Below are 16,951 nucleotides of genomic sequence, written 5' to 3' on the forward strand. Positions count from 1 at the left end.
AGCAAGCCAGCTTCTACAAGCTAAAGAGAAGTGGTGGTCTTTCTATGCTCAGATCTAGTTTAACTATGTCAGGATCAGAGATAGCTTGTTGCACCCTGTATGCACCCTGTATGCATCTTCACCCTGCCCCCTTCCAAGTTCTAGATTCTGTATGCACTAGGGTTCCTTTGCACATCCTAAAAGCCTTGGAAATGTTTGGGAATGTCACAGTACCTTGTTTCACTGCTGATGGATTATTTCCACAACACCAGCAGTGTATAAAGTTGCACATTATGAGGCCACACAGTAAGGATTGCTTCGATCACGCTTTGCTCCTCTTCCTATCCCGGCTAGGGCATAGGAAGAGGAGGGAAGGGGGACCCAAGCGATCCCTCACCCCTGTTGTCTTTGCAAAGGCAGTGGGGGTGGGGGATTGCTTAGATCCGCCACTGCTTCTCTTCCTCTGTCCACCAAGGCATATGAAGAGGGAAGTAGGACCCAACCCACTTTTTAGACAGTGGGGGTGGGGGATTGATTGGGTCCCCCTTCCCTCCTCTTCCTATGCCCAAGCTGGATAACAAAGCAAGTTAAAAAATCGGTCAGATTCTTAAAGCCAGCAGAACACAAAACAGCATCAAAAATATTGAGGTTTAAGAAATCATAGCAAGGTCTCTAGTGAAAAGTAAAAATAAAATGACACCAGCTCTCAACTTTGTGGCTTTAGCAATTCACCACTTCGTGTCTAAACATATGAGGAATTAGAAAGAGAATCTGAGTTAGGATCTTTGGGCAGGTTTCATATAGATTCTAAGTGGAGTCAATCCACAAAATGATAATCACAAGTAGACTTGAGTGTATGTCTGATTTTAAAAAAAACAAACATGTTAGCGTTTCTGTTTCAAACAGTGACATCTAAATATGTCTTCAGTTTGTAAAATAATTGTAACAGAGATTGCCTTAGTCATTACTTGGTTAACCAGAGCTCTATTACGATTCTTTATTGTCACATTTTCCTAATTAAACCTATTAGGTTGCCAGAGATGTGAAGTCTAATATCCAAGGTTAGTATTAGTTGCAGATCGTGACCTCATATTGGCAGGCTTCATGTGACTGCACTCCTAATTTGTCTTCAGTAAGACCAGTGTGTTGAACTGCATATATACAAAAAGAGCAGTAAAGTATATTTTTAGTCTCAGGTCTTCATTTCCAAAACAGAGCAAGCTCTGATTTTAATATGAAGTTGTAGCAACTAACAACTATTAACAGTTCCTTATCAGTGTCGCAAACACGGGTTCGAAAACACACGTGTTTGTTTGGACAGAGAGCAATCAGGAGTTTGTACATGCTAAAATGGGCTGAAGAGTCCTAATTCAGCTAGCCATGATACAACACTCCTTCTCGCAGGTCTGCCCACATAAGAACACCCTGGTACTCTCAGATATTATTGTGAAAAGGTCAAGTGGGCTTTGTAGTCCTTAGACTTAACTTGCACCACTGACAGGACTCTAAGTAAGCTAGGCCGAGGCAGCACTCTCAGATGACCCTATGACAAGTGTACTGTTCAGGAAACCAAATGAGTTTTATAATCTTTATTTTATTAAAGAAAAAGCATGTTACTAAGCCAAATTAAACCAAAACAAATAAACTAGCATTGTGCTGTTTAGTTACAAAGATGTAGTGAGGCAAAGAAAACATGAAAAATATAAAAGTATTCAAAAACCTTATTAAAAATACAAAAAGACATTAAAAAGAATCAAAACAGTTCCAGTCCAGGAAATCATTAGTAAAAACAATATAATCCAAGTAGGTTATAAAAAGGCTATAGTCCTCAGTGATCCTATAGCATAAAAATCCCTTAACAAAAGTAAAAATCCCTTATATGTCCCATAGTCCTTAGAAAAGAAAAATCCAGTAAATATACCATAGTCCTTACAAAATTACAAGAGCATAGTCCATATGGAGTATTCCAAGAAAAGAAGTCCATAAAGAATATTCCATAGAACAGTCCATAGAAAATAGTCCATGCACAGTCCTTAGGAAAAATCCCATAAGTCCAAAAGTAATCCAGCAAAGCATAGAAACCAGTCCATGTAGGTAGGCCACCAAACTCTCTCTAAAGACATCAGGGTAAGTCCCATATGGCTGAAGTGTAGGTCACGAATCACTGAAAGGTCGGTCTTGGAAAGACAATGTCTATAGGCAAAAAGTTCCTTTTTCAAGAGTAACTGGCAAGGGCTTAATGCACCTTCCCACGATGTCATCCAATCAGAGTTCGTTACTAGGCAAACAGTCCTGTTACATCACATGAATTCTTTCTCATACACAGCTCCATGCTTTCCTATGGGGGAGAAAACAATTCGCCATAAATTAACGAAAGTTCAGATCAAAGCCAAATCAGGTTCGCACATGACTTAGGGGGTCCTCTAACGAATCCAAACATTTAGAACAGTTGCTGTGTCTTCATTAATTTTTTGTGAATTTTTTCTTCCCCCATAGGAAATAATGGAGCTGTCAGAATTTGACAGCTGTCAAAAGTTGGGGGGAAAAATTCACCATTAATTAACGAAAAGTCAGATCAAAGCCAAATTAACTTTTGCATCCGTTTTAGAGGGTGCAGAAGCTAATCCAAGCATTTAAAACCATTTTGACCCTTTTATGACACAATTTTGCAAAAATTGACTTTGCAAAGCCATTGAAATGTATTGAGTCAGCTACAATACATTCCAATGGAGGAAACATTGTATCGTTTAACGATGTTTCCTATGGGTTTTTTTCGCTTAAGGACGGCAATCCGTGCCTATTGGAACGGATTAACCGGTTTCCAATGCATTCCTATGGAAAATGGTGTTTCGCATAACGATGTTTCACATAACGTTTTTTTTTTAACCAATTAAAATCGTTATGCGAGGCACCACTGTACTTTTTTTGGATTCTGTGTGAAATACTTTGCCTGGAAGACAGCAGTGTTGTCTACATAAAGACTGAGTAATATGTGAATTCCTTAAACACTTCAATTAATATTGAGAGCAGTAATATTATCAGTAATATTGAGAGCACAGTTTCAGTAATGCCAATAGCTGTTGCTGCGAGAAATACTAAAGGATTCAAGAACAGGTACCCTGGGTCCCCAGATGTTCCCAGAAATGCTGGCCAGCAGTTAGTGGTGAAGCTTCTGGGAGTTTGTCCAAGAATATCTGCGGGCCCAAGGTTGGGAATCACTTTTCCAAAGGAAAACAGATAGAAATGAGGGAAGACTAAATGTCTTTAGGAAATAGGATGTGGCTTAATTATTGTGTCATCTATAGAATAATGTGGACCTTTCTTATATATTTGTGGTTCATCCTGTAGTCTTTTATACTGCAAGATGGACCTGAGAGCTGCATAATAATAACCATCATGGCATATGCCTGCATGTGCCAGAAAGTTAGACATTTAACCTGAAAGTTTAGGTGTCAATTGGGGTTAAATAGTAAATTGCTTAAAAATAACCTTGTCATTTAGTGTAATGTAAAAAATGGACACATCAAGGCTAAGGCTTGCACACCTTGGTGAATAGTCATATGAATAACTAATGAGAAATGCAGATGTAAAACTTGAAAATGATTTCATTAATAAAAGTTTAATTTTAATCTTTTAATGCAATCCATATGAGAGATAAATGGGAGGAAAAAATAAGATTTCATCTGACTTTGTTGGGACATAAGAATAAGGACAGAGTGATGTGCTAAAAGTCACTCATGCTCTAAATTTCCAGCATATACGTAATGTATTACAGTGTTCAAGTAATGGAGCTCTTATAGACTTGGCTAGGGGATAAGAGGTAAAGAGGGGCTAGTAAATTTTTTCTCAGTGTTCACAAAGTATTTTAAATTGGTTGAAAATATTTTTACTAGCAAGGTCTGCTGAAATACTTTTTATTGTTAAAATGCCCAACTTAGATGAAATTGATGAAATGTTTCTTTTCTTTCTCATCCATGATAAACTTAACATTTTTTAATTTTAGTGCAGATCTCAGGGATGTATGCCTGAATATGTTAATAATCATCCATTAACTATTGGCTGGTTGGCAAAGCCTTATGAAGTAAGACTCCAATTATGTCGAAAGGACCCCAGGTTTGTCAGTTATACTTTTATGAATAACTAGAATTTCATCTGATTAGGCAACAAAGACTCAAGGTTCTTTTGTGTAACAGTTTAAAGCTTGAAGAATGGGGAGGCATTATGTTAGCTGCTGTGGATCAAAAGACTTGTAGGAGGCAGGTGAGAACATGTGCCATATTAACCATTTCACTGTGTAGAGTTTTGAATTTCAGTTAAATTCCTCTAGCTGTGCAGGAGAAGTGCAGGAACTCGCATAGTAGAATAGCTTCAAGTTCCCCAGAGTAGTCCACCCATTTTCTCATTAACTGGAAGTTAACAGTTAACAATGACTCCCTCTGAGACAGTAGTAATTAAAGGTTTCATTACTAACAGTTTAACAGATCAAAGAACAAACTGACAACCATGACTGCTTTCAACAATGGGTTTGAACAGACTCAGCTTCCAAGAGACTTTAGAGAGGATAAAAGTCTTGGAGCAGAGAGGTGGGGCTCTCTTTGAATTTGGAGGCAGGGCAGGAGGGAATGATTGGTTAGTGCTAGATAAATTGTCAATTGCCCAGAAAGGTCTCTCCCAGCCACACCTAGAGGCAGCATGTGAGGTTCTTAAACTCCAATATCACCCAGTGTCCATTTTGCACATCAGTTGCCCCTGACTCCACCTACTTTGGGTTTTTTTCTGAAGTACCTGTATGCCTCTGCCACATATAGAACTGGAAATAAAAGGCAAAAATGGCCAACTGTTTGCCAGAAAGCAAGTTTTCCATGTATTCAAACGAGGAAGAACTGAAGAAGAGAGAATATAAAATTTTAGAAGTATAATGATGAATTATTATGTCTGTTTGAATAATTAATTCTACGTTTACTGTATTTTTACGGCTTCAGATAAATACCATGTTTCCCTGAAAATAAGACAGGGTCTTATATTAATTTTTGCTCTGAAAAAAGCAGTAGGGCTTATTTTCAGGGGATGTTTTATTTTTTTCATGTACAACAATCTACGTTTATTCAAATATAGTCACGTCATCTTCTGGTTGCTGCACAGTGGTGGAGGGTGGACTTTCACTTAACTAGGGCTTATTTTTGGGGTAGGGCTTATATTACAAGCATCCTGAAAAATCAAAATAGGGCTTATTTTCAGGTTGGGTCTTATTTTCAGGGAAACAGGGTATCCTACTAAAAATATTCAGATCTTTCTGAATAAATGAGTCTTATATGTCAGTAAAAGTGTGTAAATCTCCCAACCCACATGGTCAGTGATCGTTTTGGTTGGAGGATGCAGTCCAAAAAGTAAAAATATTCAGCTCTGCTATCTCATTCCCTATCATTCAAAATGGTGAAAACAAAACAGCAGTTAATGGGTGTTGGAGTTTAGGAAGAAGGTTCCATTTTGGATTGGCAATTGTTTTGATATGTTTGTGTGTGTAAAATCAAATATGACAAAGTTAAGCTAGCATGTTTTTAGCTATAATATAATACGCAGTCCATATGTCCAAGAGAAACCACATGTTGATATTTGTAATTTGCCTTCATATTCCATTGCGTTTTACCCTGCAAATCAAATGACTGTGCTACTCTTGATACTCTCCAATGATACTCTCATGGATCTGTAGCACGGAGTTGTCATCAACCAACGTTGATGACAGTTTTTAAAAAAAGAAAAAGCCATGTTATGAGAATGCCACCAGAAGTCCATGTATTAATGTCTTTCTTTCTCTTTTATAATGATAATAATAAGTAAATCAGTTCTGACTAATGGCAACCTTTTCAGAGAATAAAAAGGTAAAATTTCCCCTTGACATTTAGTCCAGTCGTTTCCGACTCTAGGGGGTAGTTTCCAAGCCGTAGAGCCAGCGTTTGTCGATAGACCATTTCCGTGGTCACGTGGCCAGTGCGACTAGACATGGAACGCCGTTATCTTTCCACCGAGGTGGTACCTATTTATCTACTCGCATTTACATGCTTTCGAACTGCTAGGTTGGCAGGAGCTGGGACAAGCGACAGGAGCTCACTCCGTGGCATGGATTCAATCTTACAACAGCTGGTCTTCTGACCTTGCAGCCCAGAGGCTTCTGCGGTTTAACCATCAGCGCCACCACATCCCTTGTTCAGAGAATACTCAGAAGTATTTACCATGCCTTCCTTCTGTGAGTTCTCTGGGACTGTGCAGCTTGCCCAAGCCACACAAGCTGGCTCTGCTTATAGAAGACACAATGTAAAGAATTGAACTCCCAAGCTCTGGTTCTGCAGCCATATATATCTAAACCACTGAGCTATCCAGCATATATTTTTATATGCATGTACAATGCATAGGGTAGCTTTCCATTGTTTTTCTTTTTCCATTTTATTCCATTAACAACCCTGTAAGGTAGGTTTCACTGAGGAGGAATAATTTGACCAAAAATAGCTGGTAAGCTTTGTAACTAAGCAGGGATTCAACTTGGGTTTCTCTCCTCTAGATCTACTGTTCAAATCATTACTCTATACTAGTTCTTCCTCGTGGCCTCTGTGAGTCACACCCAGGGTGATCCGCATCTGCGCGGAGCCTCATCGGAAGATTCTAGAACTTCTGCAGTAGCAATAAACATATTAGAATAAGCCCCCCCCGGCGCCAAGCATCCTCTTTCAGTTGCTTTCAACCGCTGTGTTGAGAGCCTCATAGTTTGTTCTGCTTCTGTGAATTAAGTGAAAGAGCTTAATCTTAATTCCTTTTTATTTTTATTTCATTTCTCTTATTACAAACAAAAGTTTCCAATACTGTACTTTTATTAGTTTTTTCTTCTCCACGATTGGCCTCCCAGCCACAACCCCCCTCCATACAACCTCATTTTTTTTTAATCGTTTTTCTCTAAATTCATGCCCCCTTTGGGCTCGTTTAAGCACTGCGCCGTCTGCGATAATAAAATTCCGCTTTCCGCCGGACACCTAAGTGCCTTTTCTGTTTAGGAAAAGAACATCAAACTTTCTCCTGTACCTATTGCAAAAATTTCAAACATGGAGTTCTCTGGTCCCACCTTTCTAGCCTAAAACTCCGACTTTGGGAACAATCTTTGCAACCAGTTAAAATGGCCCAATGCCCGTGTAAGGCCACTTCTCAAACAAAAGTGATGGAAAAAGCTGTGGAGTCATCAAAGCAACATCCATCAGCTACACCATCTCACTCTGACACTCCATCTACATCTTCCAAGACCTCTAAAACACACAAGTCGAAACCCTCAATGCCGAAGTCCTCGGCATCAAAAACTTTCACTAAACGTCAAAGGTCTACCTAAGCTTCTTTGGCTCCAGAACGTTCTCCTCCAAAAAGTGGCAAACAATCTAAGCCTGCGGTCATCCCTCCACAGCCTCAACAACTCTCTGAGTCACTTACAGTTGGTTCTCCCTCTGATAATGATGAACTTCCATCCCATCAACCATGTTCTCACTCACCAGAATGGGATGATAAGAGTCAACAGTCTAATGCCCTCTCCTCCCAGTCTGCAACTTTCTGTTCCATCGAGCAACCCCTCGGTTGTTACTTCGCCCAAGGGCCTCCATCCTGAGACTCGACACCGTTCCCTACTCGGTGCCATCGGATCGCCCATCGATCCCTAAACAGAGACATCAACAACAAGAGTCTCAACAGCCTGTTCCATCACGTGTGGCTCAGACCCACGCTCAGCATGCTCATCGGGTTGCCATTTGCCCCAACCAGGGCTCTTTTTGACAAACTGCACCTACCAGCTGACCAGGCATTTTACTTGGTCTGATGATACCATCTAGCAGTTGGCCTCCCTCTCGATAGTCCCTTGATCTCCACGTCCACTGTCCATTGACAGAATCAGCCAATCATCTATTCCAACTACTCCGGTACATATATCAATGTTACCATCCCTCCATATCACTGCACAATGATCCTGGACAAAACCAGCCTCCTCGCATACAGTGTCTAAATGGATTGATAATCTCTATAGAGTTCATGAACCATTTTTCTACAGAAACAACCAGCTCCAAATTCTGTATTTGTTGAAGCCTCACAATCGAGATCTCGACACCAACAATCTCTCATACCACCAAATAAAGACAGTCAGCAAATAGACTCTATGGGCAGACGGCTCTACTGCAGCCTTCACCATGAGAGCCGCTAATTATCAAGGAGCCATGGGAGATTACCAACGCTTCCTTTGGGACAATATGTCCACTTTTATTGAATCCCTACCAGAGGATAAAAAGATACTATCCCAAACCTTCCAGCAAGAAGGCCTTTCCATTGCTAATCAACAAATGGTCTCTGCCTGTCACACTGTAGATGCTACATTGAAGTCTATGGCCACTTCAGTAGCCCTATGCCGTTTTTCCTGGTTCAGAACACCCGGCGTAGCTGAAGATGCCCATGCACGTATCAAAGACCTCCCCTTCGATGGAGCAGGCCTCTTTCATGTTGAAAATGATGATATACTAGAAAATGTACAAAAGAAATGACCAGCAGTTAGATGTTGGGGAGTCTACCCTTCCTACCAGCAACGCCCTCAATAAAATCAGTGGAGATGACCTTATAACTCTTACCAGAAGTTTCAACGAGATCCTCCAAGACAAACATCTTACAATCCCTGCTTCAAAAATCAAAGAGCCAAACTCCGGCAACAGCCTATCACTAGACGAAACGACTGGAAACCCAAACACTATGTTTGATGGTCCTCTGATCGAGATCACAACCCAACCCACCAACCCTGCCCTTTGGAAACACTTACCTGTGTGGGAATCCATCACCACTGATGCCTGGGTGCTGTCTATCATCAAAAACAGCTACATTTCTTCGACATGCCTCCAGCAACACATGTCATCACTCCACCTTCACAACCTCTGCAAGAAGAAATAACAAATTTACTTCTCAAAGACACCATACAACCTGTCTATCAAAACAACAATGGGTTTTTCTCTCGCTATTTCACCGTCCCCAAACAGGATGGAGGGCTTCGCCCTATCTTAGATATGAGAGGACTGAATGAATACATCATTGCCACGAAATTCCGTATGGTTACTCTAGAATCAGTTTTTCCCTTGCTTTGAAAGAACGACTGATTCACCGTCATAGACCTAAGGGATGCTTACTTTTGTATTTCAATACATCACACACACAGAAAATTCCTCCATTTTCAACTAGGATCACAAGCTTACCAATTCAAAAGGCTCTTATTTGGCCTTGCAACAGTTCCAAGAGTATTCACTAAGTGTATGGCACCAGTAGCCACTTACCTCAGACTCCAGGACATTCTCATCTTTCCATATATTAACAATTGGTTCCTAGTAGCACACTCCAGTCACAAAGCTCAACGAGATACCTGCTTCACCCTCGCCCTTCTTTGTGATCTCGGTTTTACTGTCAACAAATAGAAATCAAGTTAAAAACCTGCAAAGACTGTACATTACATAGACACACTCACAGATTCCATATAAGCCCGCACCTTTCTCCCTACGGACAAGAAACAAAATCTGATCACCTTGCTTCAGGGTTTCACCCCTCATGCCTTAATACCTGCTATAACAGTCCAACGGATTCTATGTAGGCACCATGGCCTCTATGACATCAGTCATACAACATGTATGGCTTAAAATGAGATCTCTCCAATCCTGGTTTCTCGCCCTATTCAATCCATTAACAGACCCTCCTCACACTCTCCTAAGGGTCACTCCACAGCTCACCTCTCAGCTTCAATGGTGGCATTTTCCTCCCAAACTTTCTGCCAGGCAGCAGTTTCAACAACCACATCCGCAAATGCAAGTCACTACCAACACCAGCTGCACAGGCTGGGGGGCTCACTGCAAATCCCTCAAGATTCATACCAAATGGTCTTACAGAGAGAAATCACTCCACATAAACGAATTGGAGCTATTGGCCATCATAAAAGCTTGCAGAGCTTTCAGGAACCTTCTTGTAGGCAAAATGGTAAAGATTGCCACCGACAACACCACAACAATGTCCTACATCCTCAAACAAGGTGGCACCCACTCTCCAGGTCTCCTCTACTTAGTGGTTGACCTCTGGGAGTAGTGCCTACAACATTACATCTGTCTCACAGCTTTACACATCGGTGGTCACGACAACGACCTAGCAGACTTGCTCAGCCACACGAATGCCCAAGCTCACAAGTGGGAACTAGATCAATCAGTATTCCATCAACTTTGCCAGAAATGGGGCACACCAACTCCTGACCTTTTTGCCTCCCAAATGAATCAAAAGTGCATACTGCTCCCGAGCAGGAATCAGGAAACACTCCCAAGGACATGCGTTTGTCAGCCGTTGGCCCAAAACACTTACTTACTTTTTCCTACCATTCCCGCTCCTCCACAGAGTCATAGTCAATCTACAACAAGACAAAACCAATGCCATCGTTATAGCCCCTTGGGGGCCGAGACAGCCTTGGTTCCCAGTTCTCCGCAGTCTCTCATCAGACATCCACCACCTCCCCTGCCTGCCACACCTCCTCACACAAAACAACTCTCAAGTCCTCGCTAATGGATGTTCTCCATCAGGCTAAGAAACCATCCACAAGGAAGGCCAACCTATATAAATGGAAGAAATTCCAATCTTTCACTGAATCTTCCTCACCACCCTCCATCAACTCATCACTCTCCACCGTTTTCTGCTTCCTACTCCATTTCAAATTCGACAGCCTTTCCATCTCCTCCTTATGAGTGTACCTTTCTGCAGTAATTTTGTACCAACAAAATTCTCCAGCAGCAAATTTCTTCAAGCATCCAATGACAAAATGTTTTCTTAAAGGTCTTTCTCATATATACTGATACTCAACCCCCCTCTCCACAATGGTTGTTAACTCTTGTTTTGAAACAACTTACCAAAGCTCCTTTCGAGCCTTTAGCCACAATTGATTTACGACTCCTCACCTTTAAGACAGCTTTTCTTGTAGCTATCACTTCAGCTTGACAAGCTAGTGATTTGGCAGCCTTACGCTACGACTACTCTTAGCTACAATTTTTCCTGATAAGGTGAAGTTATTCATGGATATTTCCTCCCTCCCTAAAGTTGTCTCTCAGTTTCACCTCTCACAACCGATTGTCCTTCCTTCATTCTTCCCATCACCCTCTTCGAATCAAGAAAAAAATCCTCCATACGTTAGACATCAGGAGAGCTCTTGCCTTCTATCTCCAACTTACCCAGCCCTTTAGACAGTCACCTCGTCTTTTCATAAGCTGTCAATTACCTACCAAATACTGTCAAGTAACCTCCCAGTCTATATCCAGATGGGTCGCCTCTACTATTCATTTGGCTTACCAACTTGCTCGACATCCAGCCCGCAGAGTGATCCGACCTCACTCCACCAGGGCAATGGCAGCTTCTACAGCTTTTCTCCATGGCATACCACTTCCAGACGTCTGCGCCTCTGCCACTTGGGCACAGCTGTCCATCGTTATCCATCATTATAGACTCAACCTCCGGCAGAAGTCTGATGTGGCCTTTGGACGTGCTGTTCTAGCCTCTACCTTGGCGTGACACCCTGCCTCCGGGTGTGATGAGATGGGATTTTGAGTTAAAATCTTTTAAGGCATAAGGGTTTTGTAATTAAGAAATGAGCCAGAGAGGTTCCATCTTGTTTCTTTGTATAAAGTATCTTTGCTATGCTGACAAGTTATTTTCTAGGCGAGCAGAGAGAATGTTATTCTGATAGCCTGAGAAAAGAACTCTGTGTGATTAGATGGGAATTGTTGTGACTCTTTGATAAACTACAGTAACCCAAATAACATCTGGTGCGTATGGGAAAGAAGTCATGTGATGAGACAGGACTGTTTGCCTAGTAACGAACTCTGATTGGATGACATCGTGGGAAGGTGCAATGAGCCCTTGCCAGTTACTCTTGAAAAAGGAACTTTTTGCCTATAGACATTGTCTTTCAAGACCGATCCTTCAGTCATTCGTGACACATGGGACTAACCTTTCCTATACTGGATTACCTATGGATTTATGGGCTTTTTCCCTAAGGACTATGCATGGACTATTTTCTATGGACTGTTCTATGGAATATTCTTTATGGACTTCTTTTCTTGGAATACTCTATATGGACTATGCTCTTGTAATTTTGTAAGGACTATGGTATATTTACTGGATTTTTCTTTTCTAAGGACTATGGGACATATAATGGATTTTTACTTTTGTTAAGGGATTTTTATTCTACAGTATCACTGAGGACTATAGCCTTTTTATAACCTACTTGGATTATTTTGTTTTTACTAATGATTTCCTGGACTGGAACTGTTTTTATTCTTTTTAATGGCTTTTTGTGTTTTTGTAAGGTTTTTGAACACTTTTCTATTTTTCATGTTTTCTTTGCCTCACTACATCTTTGTAACTAAACAGCAGAATGCTAGTTTATTTGCTTTGGTTTAATTTGGCTTTGATACCTAGTAACATGCTTATTCTTTAATAAAATAAAGATTAAAAACTCAATTGGTTTTCTGAACAGTACACTTGTCATAGGGTCATCTGAGAGTGCTGCCTCGGCCTAGCTTACTTAGAGTCCTGTCAGTGGTGCAAGTTAAGTCTAAGGACTACAAAGCCCACTTGACCTTTTCATAATAATATCTGAGAGTACAAGGGTGTTCTTATGTGGGCAGACCTGTGAGAAGGAGTGTTGTAGCATGGCTAGCTGAATTTGGACTCATTCAGCCCATTTTAGCATGTGCAAACTCCTGATTGCTCTCTGTCCAGGCTTACACGTGTGTTTTCAAACCCGTGTTTGCTCACACCGGGTAAGACAGCTTATTAATCACCCAGAGTGTAATTCACAGAGGCCACAAAGAAGGACAGGTTACCCACCTGTAATTGTAGTTCTTCGAGTGGACCTCTGTGATTCACACATCCCACCTGTCCTCCCCTCTATCACACCATTCTGCTGACTGTTAAGCACCGGTTGACATAACTGAAAGTGGATGCTTGGCACCAAGGTACTTATGCAGGGGGAGGGGCTTATTCTAATGTGTTTATTGCTAATGTGCTTCATTTGCATTATGGGAAACATCCATATTAATTTGCACGGTATGCAAACTATGGTCCCCCATGTTTGGAAAACTAAGATATGAGAGCTGTAAATGTATTCCAAAACTGTGATCCCCAGGATATCTGGTAACACTTGTTGGTTACGGAGCATGTTTTCTCCCTCATACTGGAAAATCTTTCTGACATTTTCCTGCTCTCTTCCAGTTAATACAATGTAAAAATACTTTTCATAAGTAGAAAGAGATGTAGCATTAATTAGCCCAGTTGATTTTTGTTCACTGTGCATCCATAGTCTTTAAAGAATAACTGCTACAAGCACAGTAACCTAGCAGGCCTTAATTTGTCTATTGTTTAGATCTACCTGTGTAGATCAAGTTCCACACAACCTCAACATCTTCAGAAGTGTTTCTTATATAAGTCACAACCAGTTGAAGTGCAGGGACAGGAAACTTTCACATCATAATTCCCTAGGCCTTAAAACATGGCTGTAATGTATATGAGAAAATATATGAGAAATACTTTGCAATCCTGTACAGCAACATATGTACTTTAGGATAGTACTTCTATGTCAACAGTCATTAAATAGTAAATAGCCTGACACTCCTCACATTTTATTAGGAAGTCTGATTAATGTCAGTAATGTCAGTGAAAGTGTACAATGAAAGTGCATTCATTGTGCAGCCTCATATTCAGCCATTTGCGTGAGAGTCATATATAACAACAAAGTGCATGCAAGCAAATAAATGTGCTGGCAGAAATGGAGTGGATCATTCCTTCCCTACATCCAGCATAGAAAGGCTGTCAGTCCTCAGCACCAAGCATAGAAATGAGCTTCTACAGGAAGGATGGAAGACTTGCCCCTCTTGTACCAGGCCATAGCAGGTTAGTAATATTTATGGTCTTTACATCAAAGCAAGCCATTGACTTGTGTTCTTTGAAGTTCATTATTTCCGATTTATGTGATTCAGTCTGCCTTACCAATTGTGACTGTGTGGTAGATCGGATCTGTTAGAGCATGGGTCGGGGAACAGGGGTAAATTACCCCAAATGGGGTAAAAGTGAAAATCCTGGGGGTAATGAGCTGGCTGCTACCCCAACCCTCTGCAGCCCAAGCTTTAATTGTAAACCACCTCGTCCTGTTACTTCCTTCCTTGCAGCAGGGCACTTCTAAATGCTCCGTTCTGTTAGAGAGATCGGAGAGATAAGCCTAATTGGTTGCAGCTGGGGATTAGCCCCCGGGCAATCAGCCAATCCGGGGCTTCTGAATGACTGCTTCCTCCGGAAATGACTGCAAAGAAGCAGCAGGAGGGAAAGGAGCAAGCAAGGGAAGAAAGAAAGGTGCGAGAGACTGAGGACTTCAAGTTTATTTAAATGTACAAAATGGAGGGGGGGTGTGTGAGAGAGAGAGAGGGGGAGGGGACTACTCAGAACTGAAAATGAACAGGCAGGCAAGTAAAAGAAGCTAAATTAAGGCGGGGGGGAGGGTGGCTTTTTAAGGTGCTGTCTAGGTTTATCATTGCTTTCCTCCCAAGAGGCAGGCATCTTTGAATTTTGTGGCTGCTGTCTCCATCTGCAGTGATCATGGAGCCCAAGAAAGTAAAATCTGTCACTGCCTCCATCTCTTCCCCTTCTATTTGCCAGGAGGTGATGGGACCAGTGGCCATGATCTTCCTTTTTTTGATGCTGAGCTTCAGACCATTTTTTGCACTCTCCTCTTTCACCCTCATTAAGAGGTTCTTTAATTCCTCCTTTCTGCCATGCTTTTGCATAAATGAAGCAGAAGTAGATGTTTTTCTGGAACTCTGGCTTTCTCCATAATCCAACGGATGTTATCAATTTGGTCTTTAGTTCCTCTGCCCCTTTGAAATCCAGCTTGTACTTGTGGGAGTTCTCAGTCCATGTACTGCTGAAGCCTGCCTTGGAGGATTTTGAGCATAACCTTGTTAGTGTGTGAAATGAGTGCAATTGTATGGTAGTTGGAGCATTCTTTGGCACTGCCCTTCTTTGGGACTGGGATGTAGACTGATCTTTTCCAATCCTCTGACCACTGCCGAGTTTTCCATTGATGATGATAAAAAAAAGCACACTGGTTCTTTGATATTGGGCTGTGGCATCAGGGTGGGTGACATGACCTTTAGCCTGGTTTGTTCCTTTTTGCACACCACACATAGAATGATTAAAGTGGTAGGGAAACACACACACACACCCAATTCTGTGTTGGCTGTCTCTAGAAAGCATGTCATTGCTAGCACTACTCTGGCAGCCACTAATGATCCTCTGCAAGCTAGCAAAAACTTAATGCAACTTGCTAGGCACATTGGACACCTTACTACTCCCTATACCACACCATGGCTGGAGTGCACATCTTTATCAAATTTGGTACATCCTGCTAGTTCGGTACACAGCCTGTGTAGATTCAATAATATTTTTAATTCAAATAATGTATGATTTCCTTCCTTTCGAATCAAGGTGGTAATGTCGGCATATATAAATTTTTTGCGGGGTAAAAGGTAAAAAAGTTCCCTGACCCCTGTGTTAGAGTGAGGCCATTTAATTAAGACACTGTATAGATATTTATCTACAGTGATGCCCCGCTTGACTATTACCTCGTTGTTTGATGAATCTGCTGTACGGTGAGGTTTTTGCGATTGCTATTGTAATCGCAAAACAATGTGTCTATGGGGAAAATCCGCTTTACGATGATCGGTTCTCTGCTTTGGGAACCGAATTTTCGCTTAACGACAATCAAAACAGATGATCGGCGGGTTTCCAAAATGGCTCCCCACTGTGGTAGGGACGGATTCTTCACTCTACAAGGAGCAGAAAATGGCTGCCCTATGGAGGACCTTCACTTTACAATGAGGTATTTCGCCCATTATAACACATTAACCGGTTTCTAATGCATTCTAATGGGCTTTTTACTTTTGCTTGACGACGATTTCGCTCTACAGTGATTTCGCTGGGACGGATTAACGTTGTCAAGCAAGGCACCACTGTATTATAAATGAGACAACTCGACTGCAGAGTTGCAATGCAGAAGAGCTTTTGAAGACAATAAATCCACAGCATCTCTTTGGGACTGTTCTTGATAAATGTTGTGCTCTCTGGTAATGGTATTTGCAAATGTATGGCCATGTGCCCCACAGATCTATGCAGGAACACTAAAAATATGGTAAAAGTTCACATGCATAGCTTAATATTAACTTCAAATGAAAAGGTCTTCCGTCTACTTTTCTGCCATTCTACACTCATCAGGTATTACCTGTTATTATTTCTCAGCAGTGCGACTGAAATGGCTTTTTGCTGCCTCACTTTCTCTACTGTTCACAAGTTGGAAAAGTAGAAAGCATGTACTTACTATTCCTCAAGCAGGTTCTCTCCAAACCTCTGTACATCTTGGCCAAACTATAACAATAATTATACACAGTCAAATCGATTTTGACTTTTTCAGGGTTTTCTAGGTATACAGTACTCAGAAGTGGTTTACCATTCTCTTCTTCTTGGGGAACCCTGGGATGGTGCAGCTTGCCCAAGGCTACACAGGCTGGCTGTTCTCCTGGGACACACAGTGAGGAATCGAACTCCCAACTTCTGGCTCCACACCATCACTACAGCTGAATTCATGTTAGTGTCCCATGTACATAATTCTAGCAATGAGAAATCAGATGAGCAAACGAATTTTGCTTAACTGCTGCAGACCAATCACAAAATAAATAAAGCTAATATGCAAATTACTTATGGTAAGAAAAACTCCTGCTGTGTCCCCAGATGTTTTCAATCGCAGAGGAATTCTCTCTGGCCCTGTAGATCTCTAGATCTTTCTGGCCCAAAGATTGCCAATGGTGGATTATAGAAGTTGCAGTCCAGAAACATCTGGGTGGCC

General features: G+C 41.4%; 1 protein-coding gene and 1 long non-coding RNA gene across 5 annotated transcripts in view; one reads left to right on the forward strand and one right to left on the reverse strand.

Moving 5' to 3' along the window:
* PLIN2 (perilipin 2) overlaps positions 1 to 16,951 on the forward strand; it is a 43,018-nt gene that overhangs the window by 25,016 nt on the left and 1,051 nt on the right. Inside the window, exon 9 of one of the 3 annotated variants that reach the window (XM_020790373.3) lies at positions 3,983 to 4,092. The exons of 1 other annotated variant lie outside the window; for it this stretch is intronic. In XM_020790373.3, the coding sequence (XP_020646032.2) occupies positions 3,983 to 4,092 (110 nt within the window). Of the gene's footprint in view, positions 1 to 3,982; positions 4,093 to 16,519; positions 16,693 to 16,951 lie in introns of all 3 variants that reach the window. One more of the 3 variants, XM_072988875.2, reaches the window with a different exon arrangement.
* LOC140704078 (uncharacterized) lies at positions 1,554 to 16,525 on the reverse strand. 2 transcript variants are annotated; one of them, XR_013541447.1, is made up of 4 exons: positions 16,427 to 16,525; positions 9,312 to 9,435; positions 8,807 to 8,918; positions 1,554 to 2,317 (listed from the first exon to the last, which is right to left on the reverse strand). It is a non-coding gene; the product is annotated as an uncharacterized LOC140704078 (long non-coding RNA). The 2 variants fall into 2 exon arrangements; XR_012083195.2 differs by lacking the exon at positions 16,427 to 16,525 and having other exon boundaries at positions 2,183 to 2,317; positions 9,312 to 9,449.

Source organism: Pogona vitticeps, chromosome 2, assembly GCF_051106095.1.
Source record: "Pogona vitticeps strain Pit_001003342236 chromosome 2, PviZW2.1, whole genome shotgun sequence".
NCBI lineage: Eukaryota > Metazoa > Chordata > Lepidosauria > Squamata > Agamidae > Pogona > Pogona vitticeps.